Raw genomic sequence first — 23368 nt, 5'->3', positions numbered from 1 at the left:
CCTGTCCCCTTCTCAGAGGCCAGTGCTGACTTGAGCACCTCACTTTCTGACCTCAGGTCATGTCTTCTGTAGGAGAAATTCCCTTGGAAGTGGGGGCTTCCTTAGCTTCTGTGTTGAGCACAAGCCCAAGGGGATGCTGGCACCCTGCAGATGGCTGGGAAGGGGCACAGACACAGCTCACCCATGACAATCCTGCTGACTCTGCTAATTTTCTCTCCTTTAAACAGGTGCAGGAATCCAGCAGAGAACAAACCTCCTTGAGTTCCAGCTTTCCTCACATATGAGAGGGGCTGGGAGCAGCTGGGAGCCCCGAGTGCCAGTTCAGCACTGAAGGTCTGGAGGTGTTTGAAGTCATGGGAAGCTGGAATCACAACTCCCTGGCCTTGGTGGCTGTTAATATCCTTCACTGCCACGCTGAGCACGCAGGGGATCGCTCCTCAGAGGGTACAGGCTGAACAAGATGGTTGCACAGCTGATATGCAGGGAACACACAGGTATTTGTGACCTTCCCAAGACACTCATAGACTCACAGAATGTTCTGGGTTGGGAGGGACTCCCAAGGGTCCCAGAGCTCCAACCCCCCTGCCACAGGCAGGGACACCAACCTCCAGGCCTGGAGCTCCACAAGGTTGCCCAGGGCCCCAGCCAACCTGGCCTGGAACACCCCCAGGGATGGACGGGGCACCCACCCCCTCTCTGGGCAGCCCCTTCCAGCCCCTCACCACTCTCTCTGCACAGAACTTCCCCCCAATCTCTCCTCTCCCCCTTCCCTCCTCCAGCTTCACCCCAGCCCCTTGTCCTGCCAGTCTCTGCCCTTTAACAAGCCCATTCCCTCCTGTTCCTGGGGTCCCTTCAGGGACTGGGGGGCTGCAGTGAGGTCCCCCCACAGCCTTCTCCAGGCTGAACTATTGCTGTATTACTTCTCCAAACATTCACTCTCACAGATTTCCCCCCCTTTCCCACAGTCTTTAGGTGGTCTTTGAGCACCCTGATGGTCATTTACTTCATCTGCACCTCTTCCTCACTGTGTTTTTGCCATGAACTACAGCCCTTATCTTCCTCTTCTTGTTTCCCAGAGCTGCAGGACTGGTCTGGGGCCCCTCATAGCCTTGAGTTTTGTTGTTCTCAGAGACAACCCAGCTAGAAAGCTCACAGTGTGCTGGTACCTGCATCTCCCAATGCCAGTGCTGCCAAGTGTGGTACTGGTGTTACAGAAATCCAGACAGTGAGGTGGTTTGGCCCTGGCTGGAGCCCAAATGCTCCCCCAGGCTGCTCTGAAAAGGTGAGAAAATAGTTCTTAGGAGGCTTAGGAGTGGAGATCAGGCCAGAGGGATCACTCTCCAATTAGTGCAATGAGCAAAACTGACTCAACACAGAATAAAGGAAAGAAAACTAATTTATTCCACTACAACTACACACCCAGGGAACCAGAGTCAGGGGATGAGAAGAGTGGCCAGGTCTTGAAGCACCTTCCCCCCATCCCTCTCTTCTTAGCAGACTATTTATGATTTTACTCCTTTCTTCCCCCATTGCAGCACAGGGAGGGGCAGGGAATGGGGGGTTTTCAGTCTGTTTCTCCTGAGTTGCTCTTCTCCTTAGGTGGGGGGTGAGGGGGGAATTGCACCCACACCCCCTTCCCCTCTGTGGGGTCCAGTGTCTGTCAGGGAGTCACCTCCTCACCATGTGACCATCACTGATGGGCTCAGCCCTGGTCAGCAGCAGCTCTTGGCCTTGATGTTCACTTTCTGGGGCCTGCAGAGAGCTTCTGGCTGCTGCTTGCAGCAGCTCCCCCTTCTCTACCAGCACCCAGACAGGTTCCTAGGATAGTTACATGTTTAAATGTCACTCCAGGTGTCCCTTGGGGGGATGAAGAGAGGCACTGACTGGTCCCAGAAGACATCAGTGGTTCATGATGGTATCATCTTGACCTGTGATGGTATCTTCCCTAAAATGCCTCCAGTTTTGGGCTGCTTATACACTATTTTAACTGTCAGGTGAAGCTTAACTGACTCCACTCATGAGTATCTTTGTAGTTGGTGTAAATTCTCCTCACATGGTGTGAGGTTAACACTCAGTGAGAGGTGGTTACACCTTGGAGGTGGTTAGCTTTTGGGATTGAGGTGTGTTTTTGTGTTATAAGGATGATAAAATGAGCCAAACTTGACCTGAAGATCATGATCTGGTCAGGGAAAGCAATGAATTGGGAGCTCAGTCAAGAAGTTTCTTGAGTGATGAAACTTTTCTTACCATGTGATCTTTACCCTTCATTTTAGGTGATCTCCAGGAATTATTCTGCAGAGCTTCAGTTCAGACAGGAGGAAGGATTTCTTCCTAGGTGAGGTGCTTGGGCATTGCAACAGGCAGCACAGGGAAGGGGTGGAGTCTCCATCCCTCCCACATGTGGTTTATGGGTGGATTTGGCAATTTGGGGTGCTGGTTGCACCTGATAATCAAAAATGTTGCTTCCAAAAAAGGCAATTGAAAGACTCTGTGATAATTACTGAACCCAGAGTGGTGGAGGCTTTGTGGAGAGGTGTTGGGTTCCTTTGAGAACAGTGCTGGAGAAGGGCAGGGGGATTGGTGGTGGGATGTGTGTCTGGTGCTGCCCTGAGGAAGGAACAGGCTGCCCAGAGAGGGGGTGGGTGCCCCATCCATCCCTGGGGGTGTCCAAGGCCAGGCTGGATGGGGCCCTGGGCAACCTTGTGTAGCTCCAGGCCTGGAGGTTGGTGGCCCTGCCTGTGGCAGGGGGTTGGAGCTCTGTGACCCTTGGGGTCCCTTCCAACCCAGCCCAGTCTGATTCTCTGATGGGTGTTGCTGGGAGGAAAGAGGCCCCTGTTTGAGGTGGGGGAGGGTGGGAGTTGGGTTGGAATCCCCTGGGCAGGGCAGGGCAGGAGCAGGTTGCTGCCTGGGGTCAGTGATGAGCAGTGGCATGTATTACCTGACCTAAAGCTGATGTCACTCACTGCTTTAGCTCTAGAATTACTCTGAGACCCCGGGGGGCAACTCCAGCTCCTGCCCCAAGGGCTCTGAGCCCGGTGTGAGGAGGAGGAGGAGGAGGAGGAGGAAGCAGCGCAGCTTTGAGCTGTGCCCCAGCACTGAGGAGAGGCTGGAGCTGGGCAGCTCCCAGGGGAAGGTTCCAGGGAGGCAGATGCTGGGAATTGGGTCCTGGATCCCTGTGGGACAGGGGGAAAGGAGCCCCTGGCTGTTGTGTGCAGGCAGCAGGCGGGTGGCTGCAGCGCCTGGCGCTGGCCCAGGAGCCTCTGCCAGGGCCGGGAGCGGGACGGGCGCTGGGAATTCTTTGCCCAGTTGCTCTTGGTGGGGTGGGGGGGTTGGGGGGTTTTTGTTTGTTTGTTGGGGGGTTTTTGTTTGTTTGGGGGGGGTTTTGTTTGTTGGGGGGTTTTTGTTTGTTTGTTTGGGGGGTTTGTTTGTTGGTTGGGGGGTTTTTGTTGGTTGGGGGGTTTTTGTTGGTTGGGGGGTTTTTGTTGGTGGGGGGTTTTTTGTTGGTTGGGGGTTTTTTGTTGGTTGGGGGGGTTTTTGTTGGTTGGGGGGGTTTTTGTTGGTTGGGGGGGTTTTTGTTGGTGGGGGGTTTTTTGTTGGTTGGGGGTTTTTTGTTGGTTGGGGGGTTTGTTGGTTGGTTGGGGGGTTTGTTGGTTGGTTGGGGGGGTTTGTTGGTTGGTTGGGGGGGGGGTTTGTTGGTTGGTTGGGGGGGGGGGTTTGTTGGTTGGTTGGGGGGGGGTTTGTTGGTTGGGGGGGGGTTTGTTGGTTGGTTGGGGGGGGGTTTGTTGGTTGGTTGGGGGGGGGGTTTGTTGGTTGGTTGGGGGGGGGGTTTGTTGGTTGGTTGGGGGGGGTTGTTTGTTGGGCTGTTTGATTCTTGTTCTGAAGCAGGGTTTCTTTTCCCTTCCCTCCTTTCCCCAGCTGCTGTGTTCCAGGAGGAGAAGAGCTCCACGGGGCTCCCTCCGCCGGGCTCAGGGGCGGTGACACCGCGAGCGCGGCGCTGCCTGCGCCCCGTGTCCCTGCGGAAGCTGCGCCCGGGGCCAGGAAAGGCGCCCGAGTGAGTGGGGCTGGGGGAACAGCCCCAGCCCTGGGGGGCTGGTGAGGAGTTTGAGGGCTGGGGGAACAGCCCCAGCCCTGGGGGGCTGCTGGGGAGTTTGGGGGGCTGGGCAGCTTCTCCTCCTGGTGTGGCCAGCAGCCCCCTGGGACAGGCAGAGGGGAGCTGCTGTGTCACCCTGGGGAGCGTTGGGTGCTGTTCCTGTTCTGCTCCAGGGGGGTTTGTGCCTCTCTGTGTGTGTCATGGGTTGGGCACAGCTGCCTTCCCCAGATGTGTCTGGGCTCCTGGTTCCAGTGGGGTGTGGGTGATGGGTCCTTGTGCTTTGGATGAGTTCTCCTGGGGGGTGTCTGGTGAGGGGCAAGATGTGTTGTGGTGGGGTGTGTCTATCTCCCCCCTCCAAGCTGCCCCTCCTGAGCTGGACAGGGGAGAAGATGCCTCTTGAGAGGCTTCTGGGTGGGGATAAGGACTGGGAGGGATCCTTTGGCAGTTGAGGTCATGGGCAGAACAGCCTCAACACAGAATAAACTGTGTCCAATTTCTTCCTCCCCAGTGAAATCAGGGCAGGATGGTTTGAAATAAAACCACACCTTAAAACACCTCCCCACACCCCTCAGTCCTTCCCAGGTTCAATTTCATTCAGGATTTCTCTCCCTCCTCCCTCCCAGCCCTGCTGAAGTGCACAGGGAGATGGGGAATGTGGGTTGAGGTCAGTCCAGAGAATCCCAGACTGGTCTGGGTTGGGAGGGACCCCAAGGATCACAGAGCTCCAACCCCCTGCCACAGGCAGGGACACCAACCTCCAGGCCTGGAGCTGCACAAGGCTGCCCAGAGCCCCATCCAACCTGGCCTTGGACACCCCCAGGGACAGGAGGTGTCTCTGCAGCTCCTTGCTCCTCAGGGGAAGATTCCTCTCAGGCTTCCAGTGCTGTGGGGTCCCTCCCACAGGGGACAGTCCCCAACCAACTTGTCCAAAGTGAATTTTCTGGGTTTCTTCAGTGTTCAATCAATGTTGAGCAATCCAGCAGCTCCTGCTCTCCAGCACACTGCCCATCCCCTGCTCCCTTCATCCAGCTGTTGGGGGAAGTGTGCCACTGCTCTTCTAGAAGGTCCCAGACACTGAGCCAGGACTCCCAGGGCTGCTCCTGCTTTCTCATGGGGAAAGAGCCAAAGGGTTTGGTCACATCCAGCTGCCCTGAGGCTGGAGCTCTCCTCAGTTCCTTTTCCAAGTGTTTAAAAGCTTTCTGGGCCTCTCTTGTCCACAGCAGTTGGGTGGGATTCTTGCTCAAGGGTTCCTGAAGAGGCTTTGCTGTTACTCCAGAGGTGTAAATCCACAAGTGACACCAGCCTGTCACTCAAAGGGTAGATAGTGGCAGGACAAGGGGGAATGGATTAAAGCTCAAGGAAGGAAGGTTTAAGTTAGATATTAGGGAGAAGTTATTTACAGGGAGAGTGGTGAGGGGCTGGAAGGGGCTGCCCAGAGAGGGGGTGGGTGCCCTATCCCTCCCTAGGGGTGTTCAGGGCCAGGTTGGATGGGGCCCTGGGCAACCTTGTGTAGCTCCAGGCCTGGAGGTTGGTGGTCCTGCCTGTGGCAGGGGGTTGGAGCTCTGGGACCCTTGGGGATCCAACCCAGACCAGGCTGGGATTCTATGATTGGGATGGGGATGGGGATGGGGATGGGGATGGGGATGGGGATGGGGATGGGGATGGGATTGGCTGCCTAGAGAGGGTGTGGGTGCCCCATCCATCCCTGGGGGTGTTCAAGGCCAGGCTGGATGGGGCCCTGGGCAACCTTGTGTAGCTCCAGGCCTGGAGGTTGGTGTCCCTGCCTGTGGCAGGGGGTTGGAGCTCTGTGACCCTTGGGGTCCCTTCCAACCCAGCCCAGTCTGATTCTCTGATGGGTGTTGCTGGGAGGAAAGAGGCCCCTGTTTGAGGGAGGGGAGGGTGGGAGTTGGGTTGGAAGCCCCTGGGCAGGGCAGGAGCAGGTTGCTGCCTGGGGTCAGTGATGAGCAGTGGCATGTATTACCTGACCTAAAGCTGATGTCACTCACTGCTTTAGCTCTAGAATTACTCTGAGACCCCGGGGGGCAACTCCAGCTCCTGCCCCAAGGGCTCTGAGCCCGGTGTGAGGAGGAGGAGGAGGAGGAGGAAGCAGCGCAGCTTTGAGCTGTGCCCCAGCACTGAGGAGGAGGCTGGAGCTGGGCAGCTCCCAGGGGAAGGTTCCAGGGAGGCAGATGCTGGGAATTGGGTCCTGGATCCCTGTGGGACAGCGGGACAGGAGCCCCTGGCTGTTGTGTGCAGGCAGCAGGCGGGTGGCTGCAGCGCCTGGCGCTGGCCCAGGAGCCTCTGCCAGGGCCGGGAGCGGGACGGGCGCTGGGAATTCTTTGCCCAGTTGCTCTTGGTGGGGTGGGGGAGTTGGGGGGGTTTTGTTTGTTTGTTGGGGGGGGGTTGTTTGTTTGTTGGGGGGTTTTGTTTGTTGGTTGGGGGGTTTTTTGTTGGTTGGGGGGTTTTTTGTTGGTTGGGGGGGTTTTTGTTGGTTGGGGGGGTTTTTGTTGGTTGGGGGGTTTTTTGTTGGTTGGGGGTTTTTTGTTGGTTGGGGGTTTTTTGTTGGTTGGGGGGGGTTTTGTTGGTTGGGGGGGGTTTTGTTGGTTGGTTGGGGGGGGTTTTTGTTGGTTGGTTGGGGGGGTTTTTGTTGGTTGGTTGGGGGGGTTTTTGTTGGTTGGTTGGGGGGGTTTTTGTTGGTTGGTTGGGGGGTTTTTGTTGGTTGGTTGGGGGGGTTTTTGTTGGTTGGTTGGGGGGGTTTTTGTTGGTTGGTTGGGGGGTTTTTGTTGGTTGGTTGGGGGGGGTTTTTGTTGGTTGGTTGGGGGGGTTTTTGTTGGTTGGGGGTTTTGTTGGTTGGTTGGGGGGGTTTGTTGGTTGGTTGGGGGGGGGGGTTTGTTGGTTGGTTGGGGGGGGTTTGTTGGTTGGTTGGGGGGGGTTTGTTGGTTGGTTGGGGGGGTTTGTTGGTTGGTTGGGGGGGGGGTTTGTTGGTTGGTTGGGGGGGGGGTTTGTTGGTTGGTTGGGGGGGGGGTTTGTTGGTTGGTTGGGGGGGGGGTTTGTTGGTTGGTTTGGGGGGGTTTGTTGGTTGGTTGGGGGGGGGTTGGTTGGTTGGGGGGGGTTTGTTTGTTGGGCTGTTTGATTCTTGTTCTGAAGCAGGGTTTCTTTTCCCTTCCCTCCTTTCCCCAGCTGCTGTGTTCCAGGAGGAGAAGAGCTCCACGGGGCTCCCTCCGCCGGGCTCAGGGGCGGTGACACCGCGAGCGCGGCGCTGCCTGCGCCCCGTGTCCCTGCGGAAGCTGCGCCCGGGGCCAGGAAAGGCGCCCGAGTGAGTGGGGATGGGGGAACAGCCCCAGCCCTGGGGGGCTGCTGGGGAGTTTGGGGGCTGGGGGAACAGCCCCAGCCCTGGGGGGCTGCTGGGGAGTTTGGGGGGCTGGGCAGCTTCTCCTCCTGGTGTGGCCAGCAGCCCCCTGGGACAGGCAGAGGGGAGCTGCTGTGTCACCCTGGGGAGCGTTGGGTGCTGTTCCTGTTCTGCTCCAGGGGGGTTTGTGCCTCTCTGTGTGTCATGGGTTGGGCACAGCTGCCTTCCCCAGATGTTTCTGGGCTCCTGGTTCCAGTGGGGTGTGGGTGATGGGTCCTTGTGCTTTGGATGAGTTCTCCTGGGGGGTGTCTGGTGAGGGGCAAGATGTGTTGTGGTGGGGTGTGTCTATGTCCCCCCTCCAAGCTGCCCCTCCTGAGCTGGACAGGGGAGAAGATGCCTCTTGAGAGGCTTCTGGGTGGGGATAAGGACTGGGAGGGATCCTTTGGCAGTTGAGGTCATGGGCAGAACAGCCTCAACACAGAATAAACTGTGTCCAATTTCTTCCTCCCCAGTGAAATCAGGGCAGGATGGTTTGAAATAAAACCACACCTTAAAACACCTCCCCACACCCCTCAGTCCTTCCCAGGTTCAATTTCATTCAGGATTTCTCTCCCTCCTCCCTCCCAGCCCTGCTGAAGTGCACAGGGAGATGGGGAATGTGGGTTGAGGTCAGTCCAGAGAATCCCAGACTGGGCTGGGTTGGATCCCCAAGGGTCACAGAGTTCCAACCCCCTGCCACAGGCAGGGCCACCATCCCCCAGGCCTGGAGCTCCACAAGGCTGCCCAGAGCCCCATCCAACCTGGCCTTGAACCCCCCCAGGGACAGGAGGTGTCTCTGCAGCTCCTTGCTCCTCAGGGGAAGATTCCTCTCAGGCTTCCAGTGCTGTGGGGTCCCTCCCACAGGGGACAGTCCCCAACCAACTTGTCCAAAGTGAATTTTCTGGGTTTCTTCAGTGTTCAATCAATGTTGAGCAATCCAGCAGCTCCTGCTCTCCAGCACACTGCCCATCCCCTGCTCCCTTCATCCAGCTGTTGGGGGAAGTGTGCCACTGCTCTTCTAGAAGGTCCCAGACACTGAGCCAGGACTCCCAGGGCTGCTCCTGCTTTCTCATGGGGAAAGAGCCAAAGGGTTTGGTCACATCCAGCTGCCCTGAGGCTGGAGCTCTCATCAGTTCTTTTCCAAGTGTTTAAAAGCTTTCTGGGCCTCTCTTGTCCACAGCAGTTGGGTGGGATTCTTGCTCAAGGGTTCCTGAAGAGGCTTTGCTGTTACTCCAGAGGTGTAAATCCACAAGTGACACCAGCCTGTCACTCAAAGGGTAGATAGTGGCAGGACAAGGGGGAATGGATTAAAGCTCAAGGAAGGAAGGTTTAAATTAGATATTAGGGAGAAGTTATTTACAGGGAGAGTGGTGAGGGGCTGGAAGGGGCTGCCCAGAGAGGGGGTGGGTGCCCCATCCCTCCCTAGGGGTGTTCAGGGCCAGGTTGGATGGGGCCCTGGGCAACCTTGTGTAGCTCCAGGCCTGGAGGTTGGTGGCCCTGCCTGTGGCAGGGGGGTTGGAGCTCTGGGACCCTTGGGGATGCAACACAGACCAGGCTGGGATTCTATGATTGGGATGGGGATGGAGATGGAGATGGGGATGGGGATGGAAATGAGGATGGGGATGGGGATGGGGATGGGGATGGGGATGGGATTGGCTGCCTAGAGAGGGGGTGGGTGCCCCATCCATCCCTGGGGGTGTCCAAGGCCAGGTTGGCTGGGGCCCTGGGCAACCTTGTGTAGCTCCAGGCCTGGAGGTTGGTGTCCCTGCCTGTGGCAGGGGGTTGGAGCTCTGGGACCCTTGGGGTCCCTTCCAACCCAGACCAGTCTGATTCTCTGATGGGTGTTGCTGGGAGGAAAGAGGCCCCTGTTTGAGGGAGGGGAGGGTGGGAGTTGGGTTGGAAGCCCCTGGGCAGGGCAGGAGCAGGTTGCTGCCTGAGGTCAGTGATGAGCAGTGGCATGTATTACCTGACCTAAAGCTGATGTCACTCACTGCTTTAGCTCTAGAATTACTCTGAGACCCCGGGGGGCAACTCCAGCTCCTGCCCCAAGGGCTCTGAGTCCGGTGTGAGGAGGAGGAGGAGGAGGAAGCAGCGCAGCTTTGAGCTGTGCCCTGGCACTGCTGAGAGGCTGGAGCTGGGCAGGTTCCAGGGAGGCAGGTCCTGGATCCCTGTGGGACAGCATCTCGTCTACCTGCTTGTGTCTATAAAAGGGTCAGAGCTTTGAGTTCCCTGCTGTCTCAGTGCTTGGGGGAGGGTTCAGGGCTGGGTTCACTCTCCCCAGCTTCTCTTCCCTTGGCATGAGTCCCCCTGGATGTCCAAAGGGGAGCTGCTGTGTGCATTCCCCAGGATGCTGAGGGCTGTTCTCAGGTGTTATCTGAACATGCTGCTGAATGTGACCACCACAACTCTGTAGACTTAGTTGGAGACCTGGGAAGTGAGTTTCTTGTTCTCAGTTCCTCAGGAGCTGGTTTCCTTCTTGCCAGGAGGGTCATTCATTCCTCACTCCCTCTCCCTGCTGCACCATGGGGTCCCACCCACAGCAGACAGTCCTCCAGGAGCTTCTCCACTGTGAGTCCTTCCCCATGGGGCTTCAGCTCTTCCCCAGCCTGGGGCTCTGCTCTGGCTGCAGTCAGCAGTCACAAAACACCTCTCAGTCCCTCAGACCCAACCTGGTCCCTCAGGGACTCACCAGCCTCTCCCCACTAAACCTGCTCCAGCTTGAATCTCTCCCTTGCTCATCTCTGTGTGTGTCTCTCTCTCCATGGGCTGCAAGTGCTGCCAGGGGCTGGTTCCAGTGCTGGTCACAGCATCTCCTGTCTGTCTGCTCCTGCTCCAGTGTGGGGCCTCTCCAGGGGCTGCAGGAGCATCATTCTCTCTGGCACCAGGGGCATCTCCTCCCCCACTACCCCCTTCACCAGCCTTGCTGCCTGCACAGCTCCTCCCATCTTCTCACTCCTTCTCTGGAGACACAAAGCAGCTGCTTGTGGGGTTTTTCTCTCCTCACTGTGACTCCCAGAGGTGCTGTGACCATGGCTGATGGGCTTGGCCATGGTCAGCAGCAACTCCAGCCTTGAGTGGGCTGCTGGTTGCTCTCTGCAAGGAGCTTCCAGCTGCTTCTTCCAGCTGCTTCTTCCAGCTGCTTCTTCCAGCTGCTTCTTCCAGCTGCTTCTTCCAGCTGCTTCTTCCAGCTGCTTCTTCCAGCTGCTTCTTCCAGCTGCTTCTTCCAGCTGCTTCTTCCAGCTGCTTCTTCCAGCTGTCACCCCTACAGCTCCCCCCACCTTCTCCACCAGGTCCCAGCCACGTGTAACTACACCAACTATCCACCTAACCTGTTTGCCAAGCTGGTTGAGGAGTAGGAATGGTTTTGCTGGTGTAGTTTCAACCTTCCCAGGCTGCCATCAAGATTTGGGCTCCTCTGTGTGGTTATCACAGAATTCCCTGCAATTCAGACCCCCTGTGATGTCCCAGAAGCTCCAGTTAGAGGAACAGGCTGTGATCACCCCAACACCAAACCCAGTGGTTAATTTTCCTAGGGGTTTTTCCAAGGAATGCTGAACTCCCCTGGTGGGATACTTGTCTCCTGAGGGATACTTGTCTCCTGAGGCTGGAAACAGCTTCTGACAGACTTCAGCCTCTTCCAAGTGTTTGGTGATGGTCCATGTGGACCTATAGCCCCATGTCCCCCTTCCCAGCTTCCCCCCAGTTTCAGCATGTTCCACATGGACCTGTGGCCCCAGGATGTTCTCGGGGTGCAGTGGGGGGTCCCTGGGGTTTGGGGGGGCTTGGGGGAGTGCTAATTGCAGGGGGGGGTCTCACTGTAGGCCACCATATAGCCCCTCAGCATAATGGTGCTGTGGAAGGGGTGTTTTGGGAGGGCAGTGGGGGTCTGGGGGGGGTTTATGGGTCCCAGGGGATCTGGGGGGGTCCAAATTGAGGGGGGGGTCTCACTGTAGACCACCATGTAGTCCCCCAGCATAATGGTGCTGTGGAAGGGGTGTGTTTTGGGAGGGCAGGGGGGGGTCTGTGGGGATCCATGGGGGAGTGATGGGGGTCTGGGGGGGTTTATGGGTCCCAGGGGATCTGGGGGGGGTCCAAATTGAGGGGGGGTGTCTCACTGTAGATCACCCTGTAGTCCCCCAGCATAATGGTGCTGTGGAAGGGGTGTTTTGGGAGGGCAATGGGGGTCTGGGGGGGGGGTTTATGGGTCCCAGAGGGTCTGGGGGAGGTCCTAATTGAGGTGGGGGTGTCTCACTGTAGCCCCCAGCATGCCAGCACTGTGGAAGGGATGTTCTGGGGGTGCAGTGGGGGGTCTGTGGGGGGGTCCCTGGGGTTTTGGGGGGCTTGAGGGTGTTGGAATTGGGGGGGGGGAGAAGGGGGTGTCTCACCATAGACAACCATGCAGCCCTCCAGCATGCTGGTGCTGTGGAAGGGACATTCTGGGGGTGCAGTGGGGGGTCTGTGGGGAGCAATGGGGGTCCCAGGTGGTTTGGGGGGGGTTCCCAGTTGGGCTTCTCACTGCAGACCACTATGTACCCCCCAGTATGCTGCTGCTGTGGAAGGGACATTCTGGGAGGGCAGTGGGGGGTCTGGGGATCCAAGTGAGAGCAGTGGGGGTTTCTGGGGTTTGGAGGGGGGGTCCCAGGGGATTTGGGGGGGGTGCCCAATTAGGGAGGGTCTCACTGGAGTCCCTGGGTGATGGATGATTCTGGGGGGGCTTTGTAACCTGCCAGCATCCTTGGATCCCCCAGAACCACCTCTGAGACCACTAAAAGAGCTTTTAAACTGGATTTCTGGAAGGCTGCAGGTGATGGAACCTCCTCTTCCAGCCTTGGTTGCCTTTCCTCCTGCTGTCCCCAGCCCTTTCTGCCTCCCTGGGTGCTTCCTGCCCAGTGCAGGGCTGAAAACTCTTGTCTCTCAGCAGCAAAGGGTCTCCAAGCAGAGCCTGGTTGGTGCTGGGGGGGAGAATTTGCACTGAGGTTGCTCTGATGGGCAGGACAAAACCCTGATTCCTTTACAGCAGCATCTCCAGCCCTGGAGTTCTTCTAGTTTAAAGCTCCACAAGTGAAAACTGGGCAGGTTTTGGGTATTAACACAAATTTTCTTCTCCCAGGTGCTTCCATTTCACATCTCATCTTGGAGAGGAACCTTCCAGTTCTGTTTAATGTCTCCAGTCCTGTTTAATATCTTCATTGATGACCTTGATGAGGGACCAGCATCCACCCTCAGCAAGTACCTGAGAGCTGGGAGGAGTGGGTGACACACAGGACACTCCTCTGCCATCCAGAGAGACCTGGCCAGGCTGGAGAGCTGGGCAGGGAGAGACCAGATGAGGTTCAACAACAGCAAGTGGAGAGTCTGGCCCCTGGGAAGGAAGAACTGCTGGAATCAGGACAGGCTGGGGGGAGCTGCTGGAGAGGAGCTCTGAGGAGAAGGACCTGGGGGTGCTGGGGGGTGACAGGGTGGCCACGAGCCAGCAGTGTGCCCTGGGGGCTGAGAGAGACAAGGGGATCCTGGGGGCATCAGGAGGAGTGTGGGCAGCAGGTGACAGGAGGGGATCCTCCCCCTCTGCTCTGCCCTGCTCAGGCCCCACTGGAGTGTTGTGTCCAGGTCTGGGCTCCCTGGGATCAAAGGGACAGGGATCTCCTGGAGAGAGGCCAGAGGAGGGACAGGGAGATGCTGAAGGGGCTGGAGCATCCCCCCTGTGAGGAAAGGCTGAGGGAGCTGGGGCTGTTCAGCCTGGGGAGGAGAAGACTTCAGGGGGGACCTTATTAATCTGAAGGATGGGATGCAGGGAGACTCAGCCAGCCCCTTTCCAGTGTCTGTGGGGACAGGACAAGGGGTGATGGGCTCAAGTTGGAGCACAGGGAGTTCCCCCCCAATCTGGGGAAGAACTTTTCCCCAGTGAGGGTGAGGGAGCCCTGGGACAGGCTGCCCAGGGTGGGGTGTGGAGTCTCCATCTCTGGAGAGATTCCAGCCCCTGTCCTCCCCTCCCCCTTCTCATCCAGTTATTAATAAGTTCTTAATGAGCTCTGCCAGTATCCAAGTGCTCCCCAGCCCTGGAAAACAAGGCTGGAGCCAGCCCCTTGTCCCAGAACCCCAAGTTCTGCTCCTCACCCCACACTCTGAGCCAGGCAGTGATTTCCTGGCTCTTCCCATCCCCTCCTTGGAGTAGGAATGATGGAGGAAAAGGCTCCCTGTGCTCCAGCTCCTCCTGCAGCCCTCCCAGGGCCCTTAACCCCTTCCTGAAGCTCCCCAGTTGTCTGTATTCCATCGGGACCTGTTTGGAAACTGAAAAGGGGGTAGTAAATGCTCCGTGTGGTGGATGGGTGCTCAGGGGGCCTTGGGACAGGGGACAGGGTGGGGCTGGGGGAGGGGACAGGGTGGGGTTGGGGGAGGGGACAGGGTCCCTCTGGGCTTGGGGGAGGGGACAGGGTTGGGGGAGGGGACAGGGTCGGGTTGGGGGAGGGGACAGGGTCCCTCCGGGGCTGGGGGAGGGGACAGGGTCGGGCTGGGGGAGGGGTCAGGGTCCCTCCGGGGTTGGGGGAGGGGACAGGGTCGGGTTGGGGGAGGGGTCGGGGTCCCTCCGGGGCTGGGGGAGGGGACAGGGTCGGGTTGGGGGAGGGGACAGGGTCCGTCTGGGGCTGGGGGAGGGGACAGGGTGGGGTTGGGGGAGGGGACAGGGTCGGGTTGGGGGAGGGGACAGGGTGCCTCCGGGGCTGGGGGAGGGGACAGGGTTGGGGGGGAACACAGGGTCGTGTTGGGGGAGGGGACAAGGCCTCATTCCCTTACCCCGCCCTCTTAGCCCCTCCCCCACCCCCCCAGTACCTCCTCGACCCCCTGCCCCTCCCCCCTCCTCGTGCCCTTCGCCCCCCCCCCCCTCCTCCCCCCAAGGCTGGGAAGAGGGGGAAAGGTGGGGGGAGGGGAGGTGGATCATTAACTGCACGCGCCAGGATGGGACCCCATCCCCCCCCCTCCACCCCTCCCCCCCCCCCCGCCCTGCGCCCACCCAGGGGACTTCGCCCCCTCCCCCTCCCCCCATCCCCCACCCAGGACTCCGGCTCCTGAAGCCGCCCCTGGGCTTGGAGCAGGTAGGGAATGGGGGGGGGACATGGGGGGGGGGGCAGCTTGGGGACCCCCCCACTGGAAATTTGGGGTCCCCCCTGGATATTTGGGAGTCCCAAAAAAATCTGGGACCCCCCCCCCCTTGAAATCTGGGACCCCATCCCTGGAAATCTGGGACCCCTCCTAAGGAATCTGGGACCCCCCAAAAAATCTGGAACCCTCCCTGAAATTTGGGACCCCCCCAAAAAATCTGGGAATCCCCCTGAAATTTGGGACCCCCCCCCCTTCCCCCCAAGGAATCTGGGACCCCCCCAACAAATCTGGGAACCCCCTGAAATTTGGGGACCCCCCGAGGAATCTGGGACTCCCCAAAAAATCTGCCCCCCCCCGGAATCTGGGACCCCCCCCGGAAATCTGGGACCCTTCCTAAGGAATCTGGGACCCCCCCAAAAATCTGGGAACCCCCCTGAAATTTGGGGCCTCCCCGAGGAATCTGGGAACCCCCAAAATATCTGGGACCCCGCCTGAAATTTGGGACCCCCCCAAAAAATCTGGCACCCCCCAAAAAATTTGGGGACCCCCCCCCGAGGAATCTGGGACCCCCCTAAAAATCTGGGAACTCCCCTGGAAATCTGGGACCCCTCCTAAGGAATCTGGGACCCCCAAAAAATCTGGGAACCCCCCTGAAATTTGGGGACCCCCCCTTCCCTCAAAAAAATCTGGGACCCCCCCGGAAATCTGGGACCCCCCCCGAGGAATCTGGGACCCCCAAAAAATCTGGGACCCCCCCGAGGAATCTGGGACCCCCCCAATAAATCTGGGAATCCCCCTGAAATTTGGGAACCCCACGAGGAATCTGGGACACCCCTGAAATTTGGGACACCCCCAATAACTCTGGGACCCCCCCCTGAAATTTGGGACACCCCCAAAAAATCTGGGACCCCCCGAGGAATCTGGGATCCCCCCAATAAATCTGGGACCCCCCCTGAAATTTGGGACCCCCCCCTAAGGAATCTGGGACCCCCCAAAAAATCTGAGACCCCCCCCTGAAATTTGGGACCCATCCTAAGGAATTTGGGACCCCCCAAAAAATCTGGGAACCCCCCTGAAATTTGGGACCCCCCAAAAAATCTGGGACCCCCCCAAAAAATCTGGGAACCCTCTAAATTTGGGGACCCCCCGAGGAATCTGAGAGCCCCCCAGTAAATCTGGGACCCCCCCCCGGAAATTTGGGGACCCCCCCGAGGAATCTGGGACCCCCCCAAAAATCTGGGACCCCCCCCGGAAATTTGGGGACCCCCCCGAGGAATCTGGGAACCCCCAAAAATCTGGGAACCCCCCTGAAATTTGGGACCCATCCTAAGGAATTTGGGACCGCCCAAAAAATCTGGGATCCCCCCTGAAATTTGGGACCCCCCCGAGGAATCTGGGATCCCCCCAAAAATCTGGGACCCCCCTGAAATTTGGGACCCCCCGAGGAATCTGGGACCCCCCTCAGTAAATCTGGGAACCCCCCTGAAATTTGGGACCCTCCCAAGAAATTTGGGAACACCCAAGGAATCTGGGTGCCCCCCCCAAATTTGGGGACCCCCTCCTGAAATTTGGGACCCCTCCTAAGGAATCTGGGACCCCCCCAAAAATCTGGGACCCCCCCTGAAATTTGGGACCCCCCCGAGGAATCTGGGACCCCCCAAAAAATCTGGGAACCCCCTAAATTTGGGGACCCCCCGAGGAATCTGAGAACCCCCCAATAAATCTGGGACCCCCCCCCTGAAATTTGGGACCCCCCCCAAGGAATCTGGGACCCCCCAAAAAATCTGGGACCCCCCCCTGAAATTTGGGACCCATCCTAAGGAATTTGGGACCCCCCAAAAAATCTGGGATCCCCCCTGAAATTTGGGGACCCCCCGAGGAATCTGGGACCCCCCCAAAAATCTAGGAACCCCCCTGAAATTTGGGGACCCCCGAGGAATTTGGGGACCCTCCGAGGAATCTGGGACCCCCCAAAAAATCTGGGAACCCCCCTGAAATTTGGGACCCATCCTAAGGAATTTGGGACCCCCCAATAAATCTGGGACCCCCCCTGAAATTTGGGACCCCCCCAGAGGAATCTGGGACCCCCCTAAAAATCTGGGAACCCCCCTGAAATTTGGGGACCCCCGAGGAATTTGGGGACCCCCCGAGGAATCTGGGATCCCCCCAATAAATCTGGGAGCCCCCCTGAAATTTGGGACCCCCCCCCAAGGAATCTGGGAACCCCAAAAAATCTGGGACCCCCCCCTGAAATTTGGGACCCATCCTAAGGAATTTGGGACCCCCCAAAAAATCTGGGAACCCCCCTGAAATTTGGGGACCCCCCGAGGAATCTGTGAACCCCCAAAAAATCTGGGATCCCCCCGGAAATCTGGGACCCCCCGAGGAATCTGGGACCCCCCTCAGTAAATCTGGGAACCCCCCTGAAATTTGGGACCCTCCCAAGAAATTTGGGAACACCCAAGGAATCTGGGTGCCCCCCCCAAATTTGGGGACCCCCTCCTGAAATTTGGGACCCCTCCTAAGGAATCTGGGACACCCCCAAAAATCTGGGAACCCCCCTGAAATTTGGGGACCCCCGAGGAATCTGGGACCCCCCTCGGAATCTGGGATCCCCCCAATAAATCTGGGACCCCCCCCTGAAATTTGGGGACCCCCCGAGGAATCTGGGACCCCCCAAAAAATCTGGGAACCCCCCTGAAATTTGGGGATCCCCGAGGAATCTGGGATCCCCCCAATAAATCTGGGAACCCACCTGAAATTTGGGACCCCCCCCTAAGGAATCTGGGACCCCCCAAAAAATCTGGGCCCCCCCCCTGAAATTTGGGACCCCCCCGAGGAATCTGGGACCCCCCCAAAAAATCTGGGAACCCTCTAAATTTGGGGACCCCCCGAGGAATCTGGGACCCCCCCAATAAATCTGGGACCCCCCCCTGAAATTTGGGGACCCCCCGAGGAATCTGGGACCCCCCCAAAAATCTGGGACCCCCCCCGGAAATTTGGGGACCCCCCCGAGGAATCTGGGAACCCCCAAAAATCTGGGACCCCCCCTGAAATTTGGGACCCATCCTAAGGAATTTGGGACCCCCCAAAAAATCTGGGATCCCCCCTGAAATTTGGGGACCCCCGAGGAATTTGGGGACCCCCCCTGAAATTTGGGACCCCCCCCAAGGAATCTGGGACCCCCCCGGAAATTTGGGGACCCCCCCGAGGAATCTGGACCCCCCAAAAAGTCTGGGAACCCCCCTGAAATTTGGGACCCCCCCCTAAGGAATCTGGGACCCCCCCAAAAAATCTGGGACCCCCCCCTGAAATTTGGGACCCATCCTAAGGAATTTGGGACCCCCCAAAAAATCTGGGATCCCCCCTGAAATTTGGGAACCCCCCTGGAAATCTGGGACCCCCCCAATAAATCTGGGACCCCCCCCTGAAATTTGGGACCCCCCCCGAGGAATCTGGGACCCCCCCCAAAAATCTGGGACCCCCCTGAAATTTGGCACCCCCCCAAAAAATCTGGGACCCCCCAATAAATCTGAGACCCCCCTGAAATTTGGGGATCCCCCCCTGGAAATCTGGGACCCCCCCCCCAAATTTGGGGACCCCCCCCTGGAAATTTGGGGACCCCCCTCAATTTGGTCCCTTCTTTACAGGCTGCTGTGACCCCCCCAGACCCCCTGTGACCCCCCAAACTGCCCCCCGTCCCCTCCCAGTCCCCTCCCAGTGCCTCCTTGTGCCTCCCAGTCCCCCCCATCCCCCTCCCAGTCCCCCCCAGTGCCCTCCCAGTGTCTCCCAGTCCCCACCAGTGCCCTCCCAGTGCCTCCCAGTCCCCACTATCCCCCTCCCAGTGTCTCCCAGTGCCTCCCAGTACTCTCCCAGTCCCCCCCACCCCCCTCCCAGTGCCTCCCAGTGCCTCCCAGTCCCCCCCAGCCCCCTCCCAGTGCCCTCCCAGTGCCTCCCAGTCCCCCCCAGTGCCCTCCCAGTGCCCTCCCAGTGCCTCCCAGTCCCCCCCAGCGCCCTCCCAGTGCCTCCCAGTCCCCCCCCACCCCCCTCCCAGTGCCCTCCCAGTCCCCCCCAGCCCCCTCCCGGTGCCCTCCCAGTGCCTCCCAGTCCCCCCCAGTGCTCTCCCAGTGCCTCCCAGTCCCCCCCATCCCCCTCCCAGTGCCTCCCAGTGCACTCCGAGTGCCTCCCAGTCCCCCCCAGCCCCCTCCCAGTGCCTCCCAGTCCCCCCCAGTGCCCTCCCAGTGCCTCCCAGTCCCCCCCCAGCGCCAGGCTGGGGCCCCCCCGCCCCCCCGCGGGGGGCTGGGCTGTGGTGGGCGGGGCCTTTGTCCAGGCCGCGCTGGTGAGCGGCGGGGTGCGCGCGCTGGGGCTGTGCCTGCGGCCGCTGGGGGGCGCCCTCGGCGCGGGGGCGGGGTCAGCGGCCTGGGTTGGCTCCGCCCCCTTGGCAGCCCTGCAGCTGGGGGGTGAGTGGGGGGGGGGCACTGGGAGGCACTGGGAGGCACTGGGAGGGACTGGAGGGGACTGGGAGGCATTGGGAGGCACTGGGAGGGAATGGGAGAGGGGATGGGTTGCACTGGAAGGCACTGGGAGGAACTGGGAAGGACTGGGAGGGAACTGGGAAGCACTGGGTGGGGACTGGGAGGCACTGGGAGGGACTGGGAGGGATTGGGAGGCACTGGGAGGGAATGGGAGGGGACTGGGAAGGGATTGGAAGGGACTGGGAGGGAACTGGGGAGCACTGGGAGGCACTGGGAGGGAAGGGGAGGGGATTGGAGGGGATTGGGAGGGTTTGGGAGGGAATGGGAGGGCACTGGTGGGCACTGGGTGAGGACTGGGAGGCACTGGGTGGGGATTGGGGGGGCACTGGGAGGGACTGGGAGGGATTGGGAGGCACTGGGAGGGAATGGAAGGGGATTGGAAGGGACTGGGAGGGAACTGGGAGGGCACTGGGAGGAACTGGGAAGGACTGGGAGGGAACTGGGAAGCACTGGGTGGGAACTGGGAGGCACTGGGAGGGAATGGGAGGGGACTGGGAGGTGATTGGAAGGGACTAGAAGGGAACTGGGGGCACTGGGAGGCACTGGGAAGAACTGGAAAGGACTGGGAGTCACTGGGAGGGAAGGGGAGGGGACTGGGAGGGGATTGGAAGGGACTGGGAGGGATTGGGAGGGACTGGGAGGGAATGGGAGGGCACTGGTGGGCACTGGGTGAGGACTAGGAGGGAGTAGGAGGCACTGGGAGGGAATGGGAGGGGATTGGAAGGGACTGGGAGGGAACTGGGAGTCACTGGGAGGGAATGGGAGCGGGTGGGAGAGGGGATGGGTTGCACTGGAAGGCACTGGGAGGCACTGGGAGGGGAATAGAGGGGCACTGGGAGGGACTGTGAAGGATTGGAAGGGAATGGAAGGGGACTGGGAGTCACTGGGAGGAAATGGGAGGGGATTGGAAGGGGCTGGGAGGGAACTGGGGGGGAATGGGAGGCACTGGGAGCGGCTGGGAGAGGGGATGGGTTGCACTGGAAGGCACTGGGAGGAACTGGGGGGGTTTGGGAGGGGACTGGGAGTCACTGGGAGGGGACTGGGAGGGGATTAGAAGGGACTGGGAGGGAACTGGGAGGCACTGGGAGCGGCTGGGAGAGGGGATGGGTTGCACTGGAAGGCACTGGGAGGAACTGGGGGCATTGGGAGGGACTGGGAGGGAACTTGTGGGCACTGGGTGGGGACTGGGAGGGAGTAGGAGGCACTGGGAGGTGAATGGGAGGGGATTGGGGAGAACTGGGAGGGACCGGGAGGGATTGGAAGGGAATGGGAGGGGACTGTGAGTCACTGGGAGGGAATGGGAGGGGACTGGGAGGGAACTGGGGGGGGATTGGAAAGGACTGGGGGGGAACTGGGAGGCACTGCGAGCAGCTGGGAGAGGCGATGGGTTGCACTGGAAGGCACTGGGAGGAACTGGGGGGGATTAGGAGGGACTGAGAGGGAACTGGGGGGCACTGGGTGTGGACTGGGAGGCACTGGGAGGGGACTGGGAGGGTTGGGGGGGGCTGGGAGGAACTGGGAGGGATTGGAAGGGAAGGAGAGGGGACTGGGAGGGAATCGGAGGGGACTGGGAGCAGCTGGGAGAGGGGATGGGTTGCACTGGAAGGCACTGGAAGGAACTGGGGGGGATTGGGAGGGACTGGGAGGGGATTGGGGGGAACTGGGAGGGACCAGGAGGGATTGGAAGGGAGTGGGAGGGGACTGGGAGTCACTGGAAGGGAATGGGAAGGGACTGGGAGGGAACTGGGAGGTGATTGGAGGGGACTGGGAGGGAACTTGGAGGCACTGGGAGCGGCTGGGAAAGGGGATGGGGGGCACTGGAAGGCACTGGGAGAGAACTGGGCGGAATTGGGAGGGACTGAGAGGGAACCGGGGGGCACTGGGAGGCAATGGGTGGGGACTGGGAGTGACTGGGAGGGGGATTGGGGGGCACTGGAAGGGGGATGGGAGGCACTGGGAGGGGACTGGGAGGGACTGGAAGGGACTGGGAGGGAATTCAGGGGCACTGGGAGGAGAATGGGGTGGGATTGGGACAGACTGGGAGGGAACTGAGGGGCACTGGGTGGGGACTGTGAAGAACTGGGAAGGGATTGGGAGGGACTGGGAGGCACTGGGAGGGACTGGGACCGGGATGGGGGGCACTGGGAGGCACTGGGAGGGACTGGAAGGGGATTGGGGCGGGGGACTGGGAGGCACTGGGAGGCACTGGGAGGCACCATGGGTGCAGTTTGAGGAGGGGTGGCACTGGGAGCAATGGGATGGGGGAGGAGGGGGCACAAGGCACTAGCCCCCCCCCCATCTCATTGCTCCCAGTGCTCCCAGTAACCCCACTATCCCCCCCCCCAGCCCCCCTGGGCAGCGCCCTGAGCTGCCGGTTCGGGGCCCGGGGGGTCTCCATGGCGGGGGGGCTGCTGGCAGGGGGGGGGCTCCTCCTGGGGGCCTTCGCCACCCACATCACCCACCTCTACCTCAGCGTGGGGCTGCTGGCGGGTATGGGGGTGGGGTGACTGGGAGGCACTGGGAGGGAACTTGGGGGGGTGGGTGGCTGAGGGGGTCTGATGGGACTGGGGGGATGGGGGGTGGGGGGACTGGGGGGCAATGGGCACCTGGAGGGGGGGTGTGACCTAGACCCCCCCCCCCCAACCCCATTGGGTGACCTAGACCCCACCTGACCTGTTGGGTGACCTAGAACCCACCACCACATTGGGTAACCTAGACCCCCACCCTCTGGGTCACCTATACCCCCCCTTGGATGACCTAGAACCCTCTCATTGGGTGACCTAGACCCCCAACCTCTTGGATGACCTAGATCCTCCTATTGGGTGGCCTAGAACCCCCCACTCCATTGGGTGATGTCGACCCCCACCCAGTGGGTGATGTAGAGCCCTGTTGGGTGACCTAGACCCCCCCCACCTCTTGGATGACCTAGAACCCCGCACTGACCGATCTAATCCCTCCCCATTGGATGACCTAAGATTCCCCCCCCCCCCCCCCCCCCACTGGGTCACTTGGACCCCCACTGGGTGACCTAGGTCCCCCATTGGATGACCTAGACCCCCCCAACCTCTTGGATGACCTAGAACCCCCCATTGACCGACCAACACCTTCTCCCCCATTGGCTGACCTAGAACCTTCTCATTGGCTGACCTAGAAAACACCCCCCCCCCCCCATCCTCCATTGGGTGACCTAGACCCCCACCCTCTAGGTCACCTAGACCCCCCTCATTGGGTGATGTAGACCCCCCCACCCTCTTGAATGACCTAGAACCCCCCATTGACCACAACCACCACCCCCTCACTGACCTAGAACCCACTCGTTGGGTGACCTAGAACCCACCAAGCTCTTGGATGACCTAGAACCCCCCCACCACCACCACCACCACCACAACCACCACCCCCTCACTGACCTAGAACCCACTCATCGGGCGATCTAGAACCCTCCAAGCTCTTGGATGACTTAGAACCCCCCATTGACCACAACCACCACCCCTCACTGACCTAGAACCCACTCATTGGGTGACCTAGAACCCCCCAAGCTCTTGGATAACCTAGAACCCCACAGGAACTGACCTCCCCCACCCCCCAATTGGCTGACCTAGCCCCTCCCCCACCCCTTCGGGTCCCATAAGCCCCTCCCCCCCCCTAACCCTACCCCTCCCCCCCCAGGCCTGGGCTGGTCCCTGATCTTCACCCCCACCTTGGCCGCCGTTGGCCGGTTCTTCCCCTCCCGCCGCTCCCTGGCTACCGGATTGGTGGTTTCGGGCTCCAGCGCCTCCAGCCTCATTCTGGCCTCCTTAATCCCCACCCTATTGGACGCTTACGGCTGGCGGGGCGCCATGGCCATCATGGCCGCCATCTCCTTCAACTCTGTGGCCGCTGGCGCCTTGATGAGGTCACCGCCTACGTCATCACCACCTTCCGCAGCCCAGAACCTCCCCCTGCTCCAGAACCCCGACCCCCACCCTCCCACCAACCCCTCCCCCCATCACCCGACTCCCCATCACCCCACCCTGCTCCATGACCCCTCCCCCTCCCCCCAGAACCCCTCCCCCCAGCAACCCTCAACCCCCTTACTCTGGAACCCCACCTTGCTCCATGACCCCTCCCCCCAGAACCCTGCCCCCTCCCCCCATCCCCCCCCCTGCTCCATCACCCCTCCCCCCATCACCCTTCCCCCCATCCCCCTGCCCCCTCCCCCCATCCCCCCACCCTCCTCCATCACCCCTCCCCCCATCACCCCTCCTCCCAACACCCCTCCCC

General features: G+C 60.2%; 1 protein-coding gene and 1 long non-coding RNA gene across 2 annotated transcripts; both read left to right on the top strand.

Moving 5' to 3' along the window:
- Nucleotides 1–232: 232 nt before the first annotated feature.
- Nucleotides 233–13795, top strand: LOC311204785. Its single transcript, XR_014618117.1, has 3 exons — nt 233–494; nt 2274–2335; nt 12589–13795. It is a non-coding gene; the product is annotated as an uncharacterized lncRNA (long non-coding RNA).
- Nucleotides 13796–13800: 5 nt separating this feature from the next.
- LOC311204786 (monocarboxylate transporter 13-like) lies at nt 13801–23000 on the top strand (the record flags this gene model as incomplete). The annotated part of the gene is made up of 4 exons (XM_084281141.1): nt 13801–13835; nt 18837–19033; nt 21455–21598; nt 22775–23000. Coding segments are annotated over 4 exons (602 nt in total), but the record flags the coding sequence as incomplete, so codon positions are not given.
- Between the last annotated feature and the right edge of the window lie 368 nt (nt 23001–23368).

Source organism: Gallinula chloropus (assembly GCF_964237585.1).
Source record: "Gallinula chloropus genome assembly, contig: HAP1_SCAFFOLD_620, whole genome shotgun sequence".
Lineage (NCBI taxonomy): Eukaryota > Metazoa > Chordata > Aves > Gruiformes > Rallidae > Gallinula > Gallinula chloropus.
Note: the sequence above shows the minus strand (reverse complement) of the source record. Positions and strands in the feature narration are given on the sequence as shown.